Raw genomic sequence first — 18,040 nt, 5'->3', positions numbered from 1 at the left:
CACCTGAAGGAACCAGGGATGGCGTCTGAAACCAGGCAGTAGGTTTACTTTGCAGCAATATGGGCCACTACTTGCAGCCATATGCACCCATTGTAGCCAATAACCACCAGCAGAGCCACCTCCATATTTAGGATGAAACCCTCCAGCAAGCGTACTATGTGTACACTGGCCATCTTTCCTGCCTGCCTGTTATTTCCCTGTTGGGCTCAATTATCTGCCTAACGGTGGAGTTCCTTATTATGAACAAAGTCATTCTTTGTGATTGTCTAGACTTAGCAGGGAAATAGACCACAGGCCAAACAGATAAGATACCATGTGATGGGTCAGATGTATTACCAACAAGCGACAACACCTTTCACCTATTGCTAAGACATAAGAGGCCAGCTGTATGTCCAGTTTTCACTTCTGCCTTCTGCCCAAGTCTGTCAGAATGCACAATGGACATAAATGGATGCAAGTGATCAGACAGGATGCTTACGTAGTATCCAGATGTATCACTCCAACTTCACACACCCCACACCTTTACAGTGTCTCCACCAGCTTGAACAGTCCTCTGCTGACACGAGGGGCTGGATTCATGAGGTTGTCTCCATACCCGTACACATCAATTCGCTCTATAGAATTTGAAACCAGACTCATCTGACCTGGTAACATATTTCCAGTCATAAACATTCCAATGTTGCCATTGACAGGCCCAGGCGAGACATACAGCTTTGTGTCATTCAGTCATCAATGGTACATGAGTGGGCCACTTCAGCTCTGGAAGCCCATATCGATGATGTTTCATTGTATGGTTTGTCCTCTGACACTTCTTGATGACCCAGCATTGAAATCTGCATCAATTTGCAGAAGGGTTGCACTTCTGTCATGTTGAACGATGCTCTTCAGCTGTCATTGGTGCCATTCTTGCAGGATATTTTTTCAGCTGCAATGATGTCAGAGATTTGATGTTTTACTGGATTCCTGATATTCACGGTAGACTCATGGAATGGTTGTATGGGAAAATCCCCACTTCATCACTACCTTGGAGAAGCTGTGTCCCATCGCTCATGCGCCAACTGTAATATCACATTCAAACTCATGTAAATCTTGATAACCTGCCATTTTTGCAGCAGTAACCTATCTAACAACTGTGCCAGACACTTGTGGTCTTATATAGGTGTTGCCGACCTCAGTGCAGTATTATGCCTGTTTACATATCTCTGTATTTGAACACACATGCCTATACCAATTTCTTTCGCACTTCAGTGTAGTTCTTAGCAACAAGCTGAAAAATGAAATTAATAATGAATAAACTTGAGAAAATAAAAAAAAAATAGAAACAGTGAAGTCATTCCTATAAGCTAAATGGATTTCAGAGTGAAATACTGATGTATGTATTTAACTGCTCATTTATGATGATGTAAATAAAATAGAAAGAAACTTCCACATGGGAAAAATATATTAAAAACAAAGATTCCAAGACTTACCAAGCGGGAAAGCGCCGGCAGACAGGTACATGAATAAAACACACAAACACACACACAGAATTACGAGCTTTCACAACTGGCAGTTGTTTCGTCAGGAAAGAGGGAAGGAGAGGGAAAAATGAAAGGATGTGGGTTTTAAGGGAGAGGGTAAGGAGTCATTCCAATCCCGGGAGCGGAAAGACTTCCCTTAGGGGAAAAAAAGGACAGGTGTACACTCGCACACACACACACACACACACATATCCATCCGCACATACACAGACACAAGCAGACATATTTGCCTTTAAATATGTCTGCTTGTGTCTGTGTATGTGCGGATGGATATGTGTGTGTGTGTGCGAGTGTACACCTGTCCTTTTTTTCCCCTAAGAGAAGTCTTTCCGCTCCCGGGATTGGAATGACTCCTTACCCTCTCCCTTAAAACCCACATTCTTTCATTTTTCCCTCTCCTTCCCTCTTTCCTGACGAAGCAACTGCCAGTTGCGAAAGCTCGTAATTCTGTGTGTTAGTTTGTGCGTTTTATTCATGTACCTGTCTGCCGGCGCTTTCCCGCTTGGTAAGTCTTGGAATCTTTGTTTTTAACTGCTCATTTAATTAGACATTCTTGTTTTTATGACAGTCATGATATTCATGTATGTATAATTTTTCTGTCAATGTGACTCAGAATCTCTGTCAACATCAGGTGATGGGACTGATCATGTTTATGGTAATCAAATTTGTGGATCGTTCACAGCGTGGAAATTTAAGCCTTGCCATATATACTCTTGTTATATCATGTACATATAACTTAAAAACTCAACACCAGTAAATTAATACAGAATAGTACTAGATGAACATCTGTATCAGCTAATGAACATTACCACTCCACATGACTCTTCATTGGTAGCTGTGGAATAGTTGGAAACTCCAGTAAATGATATCATTTCACAGACCGATGCAATTTCATCAGTTTTGTTTGTATATTTTTGGTGCTCTTTGTATTCTTCTGCTGATGCAAACATCTGTGGCACCCAGAGACGTATTGTATTTGAGCTGAAAATATTAAAAGCTTCCACTGAAAATCTTCGGAGAGAAATAGTTCTTATCATTAACAAAATCAAAAGCTAAAATAAAAAGGAATAAATGGCATTTAAATGCAAATGGGAAGTAATAAAAACTCTTTCCAATAGTGATTGTCATTCGCCATCAGGAGAGAAATATCAACTAATAACTGAAAACCACACAGACCGTAAGAAGTAAAATCTGAAAGTAACAGAAAATATTTTAGTTAGGTTTACAGCCAGAATAAAATTAAAAGAAGAAACATGGATTTCATCACAAAGAGAAGAAATGTTGTTATCATCCTTGTTTGATCTTACAACCATGGCTGTCAAATGAGACAGATATTGTTTCCCCATATTTAAACCTTTTATTTTATTTTAATTTGAATTCTGTGTTTTAGACTGTGTACAATACCATTATAATGCATTATAGCTCAGTTAATATTTTTGAACATACAGGTTATGTAGTATAGAACAACATTTTTTATAAATTTAAAACATAGTTGTAAAATGTTAGATAATGTATAAGGTGCTCTAAATTTTTAAGATTAATGCATTTCTCCAATGCTAATATAAACACAGCTGCAGCATTAGTCTTGGGTAGGCCACAGCAGCCACCCACAGAATACACTGGCCAGCCACATACATTAATTTTGCAGTTGGCCATGGCAAAAGTGCTCTGGCATAGTGATTGCTACATGCTGTAGCGTAAAGCAACATTTCACAGCTGACTACTTTAGGGGAACCAATCCCCTGTCAAAACACTCCAAGCCAGGCCAGGTATATATGCCCCAGTTCAGCTAGTAACTTCAATCAACTGGTGCCATGCATTTGTCTGGTGCAGCCTCCATGCCAGTCATCAGTTGGTGTGCTGCCAAGCAGCTGCAACTTCATCAAGCAGCACCATCAACTAGAGGCTGTCAGCTAGCCCTGATGATTTGAGACCTCTCACTGGGTGCCACTTTCTGACTGTCCAGCCAGCCTTCATGAGTTCTGGGATTGACATATGGCTTGTGCTCACCCCTGCCAGCTGGCTTGGGCCATGGGCAGAGTATGCTAGTCCAGCAGTAAGCTCACTGTATCATGCAGCTGACACCTCACCAAGGCCACTGTTGCCACCAGCCGCTGTTACACTATCTCAGCATTCCCCTGTCTCAGCAAACCCTCTTATTGCCACAATTCACAGTCAGCATCTGGGCCACATCTGTCAACCTACTGTATTAAAAACTGCGTGTCACTGTGGTCTGATTGATGCTTGTACTTAACATTTGCGACACGTACAAGTGCTACACCATCTCGTCAGTTGTTTTCGATACTCACAATTTCCTTAAACATTGGGTGTCGCATTTGAAGTAGTGTACTGGACCCACTACTCGGTCCTAGTCTGCCTTGCTAGTTGTTTTTCTTCACCTGGCAGTTGTGCATGGAGTTGTTAGAGAGGCTGTTCTCCAACTAATGTTACATGTTCTTCAACATCCTAAACAACATTTCCAATCAACATCTTGTATAACACCAGATTAGTAACACAACTGCCTGAGTGGATAATATTCTCTATGTGGCAGATTATCACCCAAAATCCAAATAAACATCATTTGATATCTCTGCACAGAGAAGAAGCCTGTTTCTCACTGTTGTCCATGGCATTATTCCATGGGCTGAACTTATGTTTGGCATAGTACCAGCATGGAGTAAGCAGACCCACATCACAGCAGGTGATGCCATTTCAACACCCGTACCACTCCCCAGACATATAGCTCCCATGGATTACTCCATCTCTGCACAGAATTTCCCACACAGTGGGGCTAACTGAAATATTAAGAAATCTTCCAACATATTTTGTTGGCTAAGTTAAATCTTGAGTGTGACACATTGTTTTCAACAAAATGGCCTGTGACACTACATATCCCACCACAGAGGCAATAAATGTTGGAATTATTCATTTACATTGAACCTGCATTGCTTCTTGCTTAACTTATGCCTTTTTAATATTTTATTATTGAGACCTAGTGTGACACATTATACAGCTCCCATGGATTACTCCATGTCTGCACAGAATTTCTCGCATTTCCCACACAGTGGGCTCTCCAGTCTCTTTTTCTAATTGAAACATTAAGAAATCTTCCAACATATTTTGTCAGCTAAGTTAAACCTTGAGTATGGCACGCTGTTTCCAACGAAATAGCCTGTGACACTACATATCCCACCAAGGAGGCAAAATATGTTGGAATTATTCATTTACAATGGGCCTCTGCATTGCTTGTTTCTTAACTAATACATTTTTAATATTTTATTACTGAGACTTAGTGTGACACTGTATATGTCTTTTGATACTACTTATGTTATTACATTCTTTCAATAACAAGAGGAAATAGAAACTTCATTATTCCTTTATAGTTAACTTTTACTATTTTTGTGCATCTTTCTTTAATATTTACTTTTCATCTGCCTGCATGAGGAACTATACTCTACACAATTTCAGATCCTGTATGACCTGTTTCACTTCCATACCTTTAAATCATAATTATAACTCTTTTCTTATTCTCCTACAAAAACAATCACTGTGATCCATGCTGCTTTCCCATTTGGAGAACACTTTTAGAATACTGATCTTAATTTCTTATAAGAACCAATATATTAGCTTCATTATGAGAGGAAGATACTCCTTCTAAGTAATTAATGGAAAATCTCATATAAAGATGTGAAACAATTACTAACAAAGAGATAGAGGTGCTGGCCAGTACTTATCTCAGCTCAGTATAGCCGATAGAAACACAAAAAACAACCGAAAACTTAAGTTCCTAGCTTTCGGAATAAATGTTCCTTCATCAGGGAGGAGAGAGGGGAAAGAAAGGAAAGAAGGAAAAGTGGATTTAGTTACTCACAACCCAGGTTATGAAGCAACAGGGAAAGGAAAACAGGGAGGGTAGCAAGAATGGAGGCATGGTTGTCAAAGACAGTTAATGGGTCAGTGTTCTATATAAAATCTAATCTACTCTTTACAGCAGTAAAGGTCATCTCAACCATGAGTCCACCTTAACTACATGTAGATCATATCACCCATGAGCTCATCTAAACTTAAAAAACAAAAGTGCTCAAGGGCATCCCTTGTTTATGTTCACCTTGAATAACCCAGGCCATCTCAATTATGAGTCCATATAGGCTATTTATGACCTAATCTCCATATATATATTTCACTGTCCTTAACATTACTTCATGAAGCATTTGGTCTGCCTGTATTTTTTACTTCAGCTCACACCCTCCTGCGAAACACTATCCTTAAATTATTATTATTTTTTTATTTAGTATTTCACAGTCTTTCTCCCAATAGCCTCACACAGTTTCTCTCCTTTTAGGCATTCTTGTTACCTTCTTAACAATGGGCTTGTTTCACAGAAAATTCATACCACTTTTCTCCTGTTGTTCAATTTGCTGTTCTCTTTGCTTTTAAGATGTTAGTATCTCATTCAGTTCCTTTTAAGGGGCTGAATTACTTTCCTAGTATTTCCTCTCCCCCCCCCCCCTCCCCCCCCCCCCCCCCGCCCATCAACAATGATATAGCTAACATCGGAAGTTACTTCAGTACAGTAAGTGCCTTCTCCTTCTTCTTTGTATCTGTTAGTGCATTTGTGCATATGAATGAGTATTATGTATTTGGGCATCAAGATTCCAAGTCTGAAGTCTTTTATTTCTTCTGCTCACCACCTACCCTATAAAACACGTATAAAATCTACCCCATATATGCATATTGTATAAAATTTAAAAGAAAAAGTTCCCCATACAAAGACAACAAAATTTGGTGTCATATACATCTGTTGAGATATTTTAATGATATTGAACTTTTGTAGGTAGCCCCTACTGATAGAATTCAGTTTCCTTATTCTCCCTTTAATTTAGAATATTATGTGCTACCTAATGACACAGATAAGCAATATAATGATGATGTAAATAAAATAGAAAGAAACTTCCACATGGGAAAAATATATTAAAAACAAAGATTCCAAGACTTACCAAGCGGAAAAGTGCCGGCAGACAGGCACAATGAACAAAACACACAAACACACACACAGAATTACTAGCTTTCGCAACCGATGGTTGCTTCTTCAGGAAGGAGAGGGAAAAACGAAAGGATGTGGGTTTTAAGGGCGAGGGTAAGGAGTCATTCCAATCCCGGGAGCGGAAAGACTTCCCTTAGGGGAAAAAAAGAACAGGTGTACACTTGCACACACACACACACACACACACACATATCCATCCGCACATACACAGACAGAAGCAGACATATCTGCTTGTGATATGTCTGCTTGTGTCTGTGTATGTGCGGATGGATATGTGTGTGTGTGTGTGTGTGTGTGTGTGTGTGTGTGTGTGTGTGCGAGTGTACACCTGTCCTTTTTTTCCCCAAGGGAAGTCTTTCCGCTCCCGGGATTGGAATGACTCCTTACCCTCTCCCTTAAAACCCACATCCTTTCGTCTTTCCCTCTCCTTCCTGAAGAAGCAACCATCGGCTGTGAAAGCTAGTAATTCTGTGTGTGTGTTTGTGTGTTTTGTTCATTGTGCCTGTCTGCCGGCGCTTTCCCGCTTGGTAAGATAAGCAATATATTTATATTTCATTAAAGTTATTCACCATTTTCCATTCAACATACATTTACAGTACTATTTTTATATACATCTCTTCACTAATTATTTTAAGTAATAATATAGGACAGTATAAGCATAGTGACTTACAGATAATAGAGCAATAAGGGAATGAAGAATCAACGCAGGGAAAAAGGAAAAGAAGTATCACACCTATTAACTGGGCACCTTGTGTACGTCCCAATGCACAGGCTACTTAGGACCATGGTCTCCCTGAGGATTCAATGAATTTCTTAATCAGTTCTGTATTAAACATGCCTTTTCTTTGCTGGTCACTGGATCCATTGGGAACACAGCCTTAGGGTGTGAAATTCCAACTATTTTATAAGGGCCACCATAAATCACAAAAAAATTACTTGTTTTCTTTATTAATCCTGAACTGTAGCTTAGATATACTAACATTTTTATTAAAATTGTACACTTTGATATTTGCTTGCTTAAGTAAATTGTCTGTCACCATTTCTTGCATACCATTTGGCTGTATTACGGTACCTATAGGCCAACAAAGCAATTTCAAAAGAGGTTCTCCTGCAAAAGGTTTACCTAAAATTTAAGTGGGTGATAACCCTGTAGAACTGTGTGGCTGTTCATTTAAAATTGTTTGAAATTCTGGAATAAACTGAGCCCAAGAAGTTTGCCTGCCAGAGATGAATGTCTTACATGATCTTCCAATTTCCTTTGAAACATCTTCCTCTGAATGAGATAAGTTAAGCGAATGTTAAATCTCATTTGTGATATCTCTGATCAACTATAGTTTTACTTTTTCTCCTAACTAGTTTCATCACCAATCCCTAAAGCCTCTAGCCATTTTTGCTTGTCTTTCACCTGATGATGCACATTCTGGAACTGAAATCATTGATTTCACTATTTTTACTAAAGTATTGTGAAATTCTAGAAACTTTTCCTGTACTTCATTCCTCACTAAATCACATTATTTCCCACTTTCCTTTCTAGCCTCCCATTTATATAGTTTAAAGAGGTTTGTAAGTCTAAAACTCTATCAATTGTTTCATGTTTCTTTTGCCTCAATTCTCTGATATGGAAAACTATTTTTTTTCCCAGCATTTCTGAATTGACCACTGTATTTTGTATGCTAGTAGAACATACTGTTTTGGGATCATAATTTTTTTTTTGCTCAATTGATTTGTATTACTGTCTGTTTTTTGCTTAAATCATCTCTTAACTCATTTGTTAATTTAATCCTTTAACATTAGGCATTGAGGGCGAATGGGCAACACTATGGATGGGAGGCATAGCTGACCACTTGATTCCCCCTGAATGGTTAGTTTGAGCCACATGAAGCCCAATTTGTTTTTTGCAGTTACGACCACCATAATTGCTAATATATGATGTGACTTACCAAACAAAAGCGCTGGCTGGTCGATTGACACACAAACATACACAAAAAATTCAACCTTTCAAACAAACCATTGCTTCATCAGGAAAGAGGAAAGGAGAGGGAAAGACGAAAGGATGTGGGTTTTAAGGGAGAGGGTAAGGACTCATTCCAATCCCGGGAGCAGAAAGACTTACCTTAGGAGGAAAAAAGGACAGGTATACACTCACACACACACACACACACACACACACACACACACACACACACACACACACACACACACACACACACACACACACACACACACACACACACACACATATCCATCCGCACATACACAGACACAAGCAGACATTTGTAAAGGCCAAGAGTTTGGGCAGAGATGTCAGTCAAGGCGTAAGTACAGAGGCAACGATGTTGTTGAAAGACAGGTGAGGTATGAGTGGCAGCAACTTGAAATTAGCGGAGGTTGAGGCCTGGCGGATAACGAGAAGAGAGGATATACTGAAGGGCAAGTTCCCATCTCCGGAGTTCTGACAGGATGGTGTTAGTGGGAAGTATTCAGATGACCCAGACGGTGTGATACTGTGCCAAGATGTGCTGGCCGTGCACCAAGGCATGTTTAGCCACAGGGTGATCCTCATTACCAACAAACACTGTCTGCCTGTGTCCATTCATGTGAATGGACAGTTTGTTGCTGGTCATTCCCACATAGAAAGCTTCACAGTGTAGATAGGGCAGTTGGTAAATCAAGTGGTTGCTTTCACATGTGGCTCTGCCTTTGATCGTGTACACCTTCCGGGTTACAGGACTGGAGTTGGTGGTGGTGGGAGGGTGCATGGGACAGGTTTTACACTGGGTGTATGAGCCAGAGGGTAGGGGAGGTGGTTTGGGGATTTCATTGGGATGAACTAAGAGGTTACAAAGGTTAGGTGGACAGCGGAAAGACACTCTTGGTGGAGTGGGGAGGATCATGAAGGATGGATCTCATTTCAGGGCAGGATTTGAGAAAGTCATATCCCTGTTGGAGAGCCACATTCCCAGTCTGATCCAGTCCCAGAAAGTATCCTCTCACAAGTGGGGCACTTTTGTGGTTCTTCTGTGGGAGGTTCTGGGTTTGAGGGGATGAGGAAGTGGCTCTGGTTATTTGCTTCTGTACCAGGTCGGGAGGGTAGTTGTGGGATGCGAAAGCTGTTTTTAGGTTGTTGGTGTAATGGTTCAGGGATTCCGGACTGGATCAGATTCGTTTGCCACGAAGACCTAGTCTGTAGGGAAGGGACCGTTTGATGTGGAATGGGTGGCAGCTGTCATGATGGAGGTACCGTTGCTTGTTGGTGGGTTTGATGTGGATGGACGTGTGAAGCTGGCCATTGGACAGATGGAGGTCAACGTCAAGGAGAGTGGCAGGGGATTTGGAGAAGGACCTGGTGAATCTGATGGAACCAAAGGAGTTTTGGTTGGAGAGGAAATTCAGGAGTTCCTCTTCACTGTGAGTCCAGATCATGAAGATGTCATCAATAAATCTGTACCAAACTTTGGGTTGGCAGGCCTGGGTAACCAAGAAGGCTTCCTCTAAGTGACCCATGAATAGGTTGGCATATGAGGGGGCCTTCCTGGTACCCATGGCTGTTCCCTTTAATTGTTGGTATGTTTGGCCTTCAAAAGTGAAGAAGTTGTGGGTCAGGATGAAGCTGGCTAAGGTAATGAGGAAACAGGTTTTAGGTAGGGTGGCAGGTGATCGGCACGAAAGGAAGTGCTCCATCGCAGTGAGGCCCTAGACGTCGGAATATTTGTGTATAAGGAAGTGGCATAAATGGTTACAAGGATGGTTTCCGAGGGTAGCAGATTGGGTAAGGATTCCAGGCGTTCGAGAAAGTGGTTGGTGTCTCTGATGAAGGATGGGAGACTGCATGTAATGGGTTGAAGGTGTTGATCTACGTAGGCAGAGGTATGTTCTGTGGTGGCTTGGTAATCAGCTACAATGGGGCGGCCGGGATGATTGTGTCTGTGAATTTTAGGAAGTAGGTAGAAGGTAGGGTGCAGGGTGTTGGTGGGGTCAGGAGGTTGATGGAGGCAGGTGAAAGGTTTTGTAGGGGGCCTAAGGTTCTGAGGATTCCTTGAAGCTCCGCCTGGACATCAGGAATGGGATTACCTTGGCAAACTTTGTATGTGGTGTTGTCTGAAAGCTGGCGCAGTCCCTCAGCCACATACTCCCGACAATCAAGTATCACGGTTGTGGAACCCTTGTCCAACGGAAGAATGATGATGGATCAGTCAGCCTTCAGATCACGGATAGCTTGGGCTTCAGCAGTGGTGATGTTGGGAGTAGGATTAATGTTTTTTAAGAAGGATTGAGAGGCCAGGCTGGAAGTCAGAAATTCGTGGAAGGTTTGGAGAGGGTGATTTTGAGGAAGAGGAGGTGGTTCCCACTGTGACAGAGAACAGAACTGTTCCAGGCAGGGTTCAATTTGGAGAGTGTCCAACCCTGCTTGTTGACAGCACCTAGACATCCCTTCTATCACACCATTTCATTGGCAACATTAGCCTTGAACAGACCTGAATATCCGTTCTCCCTTTTGCAATTTCTCTGCCATGTTGGGCATGACTTACCTGTTGGGCCATGCTGCACCAGTAGCCAACAGAAGAGTGCTGGTCTTATGTACCTATTATAGCAAAACACTGTATGCTCCTTTTGCAAATATGGCTCAATTAGTATTGTGATGACATATCCAAAGACACTGTAATTCTGTTTTGTGGCATCTATGTCACTTCCACAGTAAAAAATGAAGTCCAAAATATAAGTTGTTTGAACATCACAAATCAAAAACGTTTTTATTTCAAAATGATTTTGCTTTGCTGGGATATATTGCTTTATTTTTAGTCTCCCTTTAGACAAAAGGAGTGATTCATCCATGCAAAGGTTTTCAAATGAATATAAATGTTTCCTGAAAACAGTAAGAAAGTGATCCAAAATAGGCTGAAGTTTGAACAAGTAGTCTGTTGTGTTCACAGTATTATAATTTAAGTGTAAAAGTCATACGATAGTCAAATATCTATCTCATGAAAGAAATAATGAAAAAATCAGGGTTTCCACTAGTGGATGTTCTGACCAGTACTCAAGTAAAGACAATCTTTGTACACTTATCAAAATTTGACACATAGATACAAAAATAAAGAATTCATTTGGTGTCATGTCCTTCCACTCTTTCTTTGTTCTGTCTATCAGTTGTCCAGAATGTTGAATAAATATCTACTTGCTTTGCGACATGTGTGAGAGACAATTTCTTCACTTACAAACAGGGGAAATGAGCTAGAGAAACTTCTTATATCAACTATGATTTCATTTCAGAATCTGTGGAAAAAACTGATGTTTTGTGGTGTTAGTTTATTACTTGTCCATACCAGTTTCTGTCTCATATGCAAAGGAATGGTTCCTTCATTGTTCTCCTTGCCTTCTCATGAGTCATTAGATATTCCTGGGTCTGCTACTGTTGAAGGGCCAGAAAACACCCAACATACCTCAAGGCATCAGTATATCCGAAGCCATCGAATGGCCTGCAGAAGGTGACTGTTGTGCCGAAGCACTTGGGCATGGTACTGAATCAGTGTCAGATTTATTTTCAGTTCTAATCTCAAAATTTCTGTCTAATAGCAATTTCAAGGTTTCTTCAGCTGAGTAAAGAATTTTGCTCATATTCAAACTAAAAACGGTACACAAAATGAAACACCTACAGTGAAGAAAAGAGACAATCAGATTGTATATACCGACAACAAAAGTTTTTCCACTCACACCACACTGCTAACTGAATGCCCAAAATCATTAGCTGGTGACACAACACAAGGTGAATTCCTGTGACATTAATACTCCACTAAATCCACTAGATAGTGCTAGGGACATTCTTTCAATAACACTTTAACGCAGAAAAACAGTAAACATGCAGAGCAGGCTGGACTGAAGATTTTTGGCATTTTGACAGCTCACTGGATTTATGGACTGGACTGTGACAATAATGAGATGTCCAGCACTGGCACCATGAAGGGAAGTCTCATAGTCTCATGGCGCAGAGTTCCCAAGTAATCAAAGCAGGGATGGCTGCTTGTAAACAGCAAGCTGCTTGGTCAGCTGCTCTCACTTTGTTGTTGTCGGCAATTCCTGTTTCACGAACCACCATCTTCACTCTTCTTTATATTTTACTAATAACTCACCACAATCATTGGCTTTTACTTTTCTGACTACTAATAAATAGCTCTTCTTGAGTTCATTCCACCAAAATAGAAAACTTTTTGGATACAAAGTAGTTGATGATTGTTGTCACAGGCAACCAACCCAACTTCTTATCAAAATCTTCACAAGTTATCCAATTTTTTCTTATTTTGTAGTAACTACTCTCTTTCCACTGCTCTACTATTATTCACATCTGCCATAGGACACCAAATGTGGTGTTGCAGAGGTTTCATTTATGCTTGTACTTACATTTGTAGCACAAAGAAGTGTATACACCATCTTGTCTGGTGTTCTGAATACTCATAATTTCCTTAAATTGTCCCTATTTGCAGGAGTAGACTGGATCTGCTACTTAGTTCTGGTCTGCCATGCTAATAATTCTTCTTCACCTGGCAATTATGTGTGGAGCTTTACAACTGTTCTTCTCTATGCAACAAATAGTCACTTAAGGTCCAAATCAATACCATTTGATATCTCTGCACAGAGAAGAAGCTGACTGGGCATTGTCATCCACAGAACTATTCCATGAGCTGAGCTCATCTGTGGTGTAGGGCCAGCATTGAGTAAGTGGCCCCAAATTACAGCAGGTGACAATGTTCCAACACCCACACCGCTCCCCAGACATACAGCTTCCATGGATTGGTCTATTTATCTCTATACAGAATTTCCTACATTTCCTCCCATACAGGAGCTGTGCAGACCTTTTGTCTAGTTTACACATTAAGAAACAGTCTGACATATTTTGTCAGCTAAGGTAAACCTTGGGTGTGACATGCTACTTCCTACCAAATGGCCTGCAACACTAAAAATGTTGAATAATAAAGAATGTTTCATTGAGCCAGCATTCTTGACTCAGCTGTCACTGGGTAACTGGAAATCCCAACATCACAGCCTTCTACACATGCTATTCTGGGGGTAGGAGTGGCCATCCTGCAGCACTGGTGTCACTGTAGTGATCAATACAAACATGACATCATTACAACAGTTTGTCCCTAAAGTCATCAGATTAGATTAGATTAAATTTTTAAGTAGTGTACAGTACAAGGCAGTCAGTCTTTTAGCAACAAGAGAAATTTGGTGTTAAGCACTGTAGTCCATACTGATATGGCTTCTTTAACTTTGGACTTACTCACTGCCAAAGGAGAGTCAAGTGTGCTGGTGACATCTTTTCAAATGTGAGTTATATGACTGATAACTTCATTTTCATATTTCAGTCTTTGTCTTTACATGTAGGTGTACTTTGTTGCAAAGTGCTATACCTATCTACGAATTTTGTTGAATGAACAAACGTTTGATGACTCTGATAAAGAACCAAGAGGCAGAAAATCCAATTGACGAATGCACCTGCCATAAGAACAAAGGTCACAAGTCTGGGAAAGAACCAAGTATTATTATATTCAGCATCTCTTCATGTTGCAGATAGAGCACAAAATGTTGATGATCATGTTAGCAGACCTAATACAAAGCGCCAATAAAGACCCTTTAAATGGATATGTGGTGCAGCTTGCAGTTGAAGACTTAATACATAATACATGTGACCTGCTCGAAGAAAGAGAAATAGGCTGCAGATGGAATATGCCAGGACCACATAACGATAAACATCAGGCAAAGATAGCAGATATATGGGAAAGAGCACCTCTTGTAATAACTCAAGATCCCAGGAAGCATCCAGTAATGATGATGAGACACAACAATGAGCTAATCAAATGTTAACATTCAATTGCACACCAGAGAAGACAGTAACTTATTCTTGTTTGCTAGCAACTTTTGTTACTAAACATACTGCAGCATGAAACAAAATACCACTGCAAAATTCCTTCTATAATTATTACTTTATTTATAACAGTGACTGAGTTAATATTTTCATTTACTCATTTCACAATTCTTATTCTACTTTATTAAGAAAATTCTAAATTTATTCATCTGTTTATCCAAAAGATCAGACAGATCTGTCAAACTTTCAACCATTTACAGTTGTTGGAGAGACATAGATTTGCAGACAAAATATCTAATTAACAAACAACTTCAATACACATGTTAACACCACCAAATGCCAAAAATTTGTTGGGATGATCCAAGTATGACCTTGGAGCCCTGATGACAGGTGTTGTTTGTTTCAACAAGTGCCACATTGCCACAATCTGCAGTTGTTTGCAACCAGTTCCCTCCATAGCTGCAATAACAGCCTCTTCAACATGTTGAATTGGGACACTCTTCAACATGATGAATGAGGCCACCAGGAATACATATTGAACATTCCTTCCTATCTCTTGTTGCCATTTCAGTAAGGGGTATCATTATTTGCTTTACATCTGAAGTGCTGACAGATGAGGGGCTCACTTTTAAAACACATTTCGGACAAGAATGACTGATGCAGCATATGATGTAGTATTCGCATTCTGAGTTACATGCACGATTTAGTTTTCAAAAATCTCTACAGATGACAGAATAATACAGTTTGTTCTTTCCTCATAACCATACGTGTGACAGAATGGCTTCTAGGAGGAAGGTTGAGTTTAGAGGGAAGATGAAGGTGAAAAGTATTGCTGTGTTAGAAAAGCTATTAAGTAATGATCATAAGTTTGATGACTCTGATAAAGAACCAAGAGGCAGAAAATCCAATTGACGAATGCAGCAGTAATGAATAAAATGAGGTAAGAAGTGTTACTAACCTCAAATTTGCTTTTGCATGTACACAAAGGTATTTACTGTAGCTAACTGTCCAGTCACATAAATGCAACCACTGTCAAAAGCCTCAATAACCACCTTTTGCAGTGCGGACCTCTGTGAGACATGCAGGAACAGAGTCAGTGATGTTTTGGAAGGTACTGACTGGAAGGGAGTCATGCTGATTCCAATGCTATGGCCAGCTGCACTGGGTTTCTTGATTGCAGATCCAAAATGTGAACAGCCTGATCTAGGTGGTCATATACATTCTCAAATGGGTTTAAATCTAGGAAGTTTGTTGGCCAGAGGAATATGGGAAACTCATCCTGATGGCTCTTCAAACCATATTGCATTGTCCTGCTGGTAGATGCCAATCATGCTGAGGAAATACAAACTACATGTAGGGGTGGATGTGGTCACCAAGGATAGATACATATTTGTGTTGATCTATTGTATCTTTCAGAAAGATGGGATCACTCAGGGAATGATACAGTAACATTATCCAGACCACAATACTCTCTCCTCCATCATGGACCCTTCCTACAACCATTGCTGGGTGTTTTCTTTCAGATGTTTCACAACATACATGCAAACAGCCACTTTTCACCTGAAAAGACCACCTGTCACTGAGTTGATGTCCAGTTGCAGTATGGGTGTGCTAATTGCAACCTCCATTGCTGATTAATAGAAGTCAGCATGGGTGCACTAACCAGGTGCTACGGGTTCATCTGGGTGGTCATTTGCTCAACAGTCGCACATATATTTCCCTGTACACATCTCCACAGCCGTCATTCACCCCTGCTGTCTACAGCCCATGGTGTACCACAGTTGCCTTAATGCCAGTTTTGGGTAGTACCATTGTGCCAAATTGAACCATGGCAGAATGTGAACAGTTTACAAACTTAGCCATTTCAGAAATGCTTCCACCCTTGGCCCAAAAGCCAATGACCATGTCCTTTTGAACATAAGACAAATTGCTCTGTTTTTGCATTATGGCAAAGACTGAACTGTTTTTTGCGTCCCCTCAACATGCCTTATATACTCTCCACTGCTAATACTGCCACCTGCAATCTATGAATAGTTATTGCACACTGAATAGAATATTTTAGAATATTTTTATTAGCCTTTAAGTATTTTTCATACAATTAGCTTCTTAAAAGTTGACAGAGGGTTTTAGTTTCAGTAGGATATCCAAATAGTTACAGAAAGGGGAGAAAAGGAACTAAAGACCTTTTCTTCAGCATTATGTAAAAAAATGTTTTATACAGTAATTAAATACATACATAAGAAAAGAATCACAGTAAATAACTAGCTTATATAATACCAAAACATTTTCTTCATAACTTTGGCAAAACATATATTTTGATGATTAGTTTCTAAGAATTCTTCAGTTGCATAGAATTTGTTGTTTTTAGCCAGGTTTGCAATGTATTCTTATATTTATTTAGTGGTACTGTACGAGCTGAGCATGGTAACTTATTGAAAAATGTTATGCTTAAGTACTTATAGTTATTATGAACTACAGCAAGTCTTGTCGAAGGCAAGTCCAGCAGGTGACTGTTTCTTGTACTATGTACATGCACATCACATCTCATGTTCAATTTTTTCAGATTTTCTCTGGCATATATTAAACCATTATATATGTACATACTTGGCACTGTCATTATGCCAAGAGATTTAAAATAATTTCTGCAGGACTCTCTGGGTGCTAACCCTTCCATGCACGGGATTGCTTTCTTCTGCCATCTGAAAATACGTTCAGCTCCTGGGGAGTTACCCCAAAGCAATATTCCATATTGAAGTTGGGAATGAAAAAAAGCATAGTATGAGTGGAGTAGCAATTGCTTGCTCACACTGTTTCTTAATTTATACAAAAGTAAAGTACTCGTGCTATTTTACTACATAGATAATTGGTGTGTCCTTCCCATGAGAGCTTTTGGTCTATGATTACACCAAGTAATTTCAATGTTTAGTTTTCATTCTTAGTTACTTTGAGATTAAATATTATTTCTTCTGTTTCTTTATTTTTATTTATGGACAGCTATATTGGCCTGACACCAGTAATTAGCCATTTGCATCATATCTCTATTTTTGTCCAGTACACTCTGTAAGTGCTCTCCTGTACTTATTAATGTCATATCATCAGCATATAGTATTTTAGATTAGATTAGATTAGATTAGATTAATACTTGTTCCATAGATCATGAATACGACACTTTGTAATGATGTGGAACGTGTCAGGTTAATAAAATATGTCTGTACAAGAAATTACATTACACAAAATATTGCATGACACTAATGATTAAGTTTTTTTTTTTTTTTTTTTACTTTATTTATATCTAAAAATTCAGCCAATGAGTAGAAGGAGTTGTCATCTAGAAATTCTTTTAATTTATTTTTAAATGTTCGTTGGCTATCTGTCAGGCTTTTGATGCTGTTTGGTAGATGCCCAAAGACTTTTGTGGCAGCATAATTTACCCCTTTCTGTGCCAAAGTCAGATTTAACCCTGCATAGTGAAGATCATCCTTTCTCCTGGTGTTATAGGTATGCACACTGCTATTACTTTTGAATTGGGTTGGATTATTATCAACAAATTTCATAAGGGAATATATATACTGTGAGGTTACTGTGAGGCTCCCTAGATCCTTAAATAGATGTCTGCAG

At 39.7% G+C, this 18,040-nt stretch overlaps 1 protein-coding gene across 1 annotated transcript in view; it reads right to left on the bottom strand.

Annotated features, from left to right (window-relative positions):
- LOC126272485 (synaptic vesicle glycoprotein 2B-like) overlaps positions 1-18,040 on the bottom strand; it is a 235,118-nt gene that overhangs the window by 46,356 nt on the left and 170,722 nt on the right. Inside the window, exon 8 of the mRNA XM_049975371.1 lies at positions 2,330-2,501. Coding sequence (XP_049831328.1) covers positions 2,330-2,501 — 172 coding nt within the window. The remainder of the gene's footprint in view (positions 1-2,329; positions 2,502-18,040) is intronic.

The sequence above is a fragment of the Schistocerca gregaria genome, chromosome 5, assembly GCF_023897955.1.
Source record: "Schistocerca gregaria isolate iqSchGreg1 chromosome 5, iqSchGreg1.2, whole genome shotgun sequence".
Lineage (NCBI taxonomy): Eukaryota > Metazoa > Arthropoda > Insecta > Orthoptera > Acrididae > Schistocerca > Schistocerca gregaria.
Note: the sequence above shows the minus strand (reverse complement) of the source record. Positions and strands in the feature narration are given on the sequence as shown.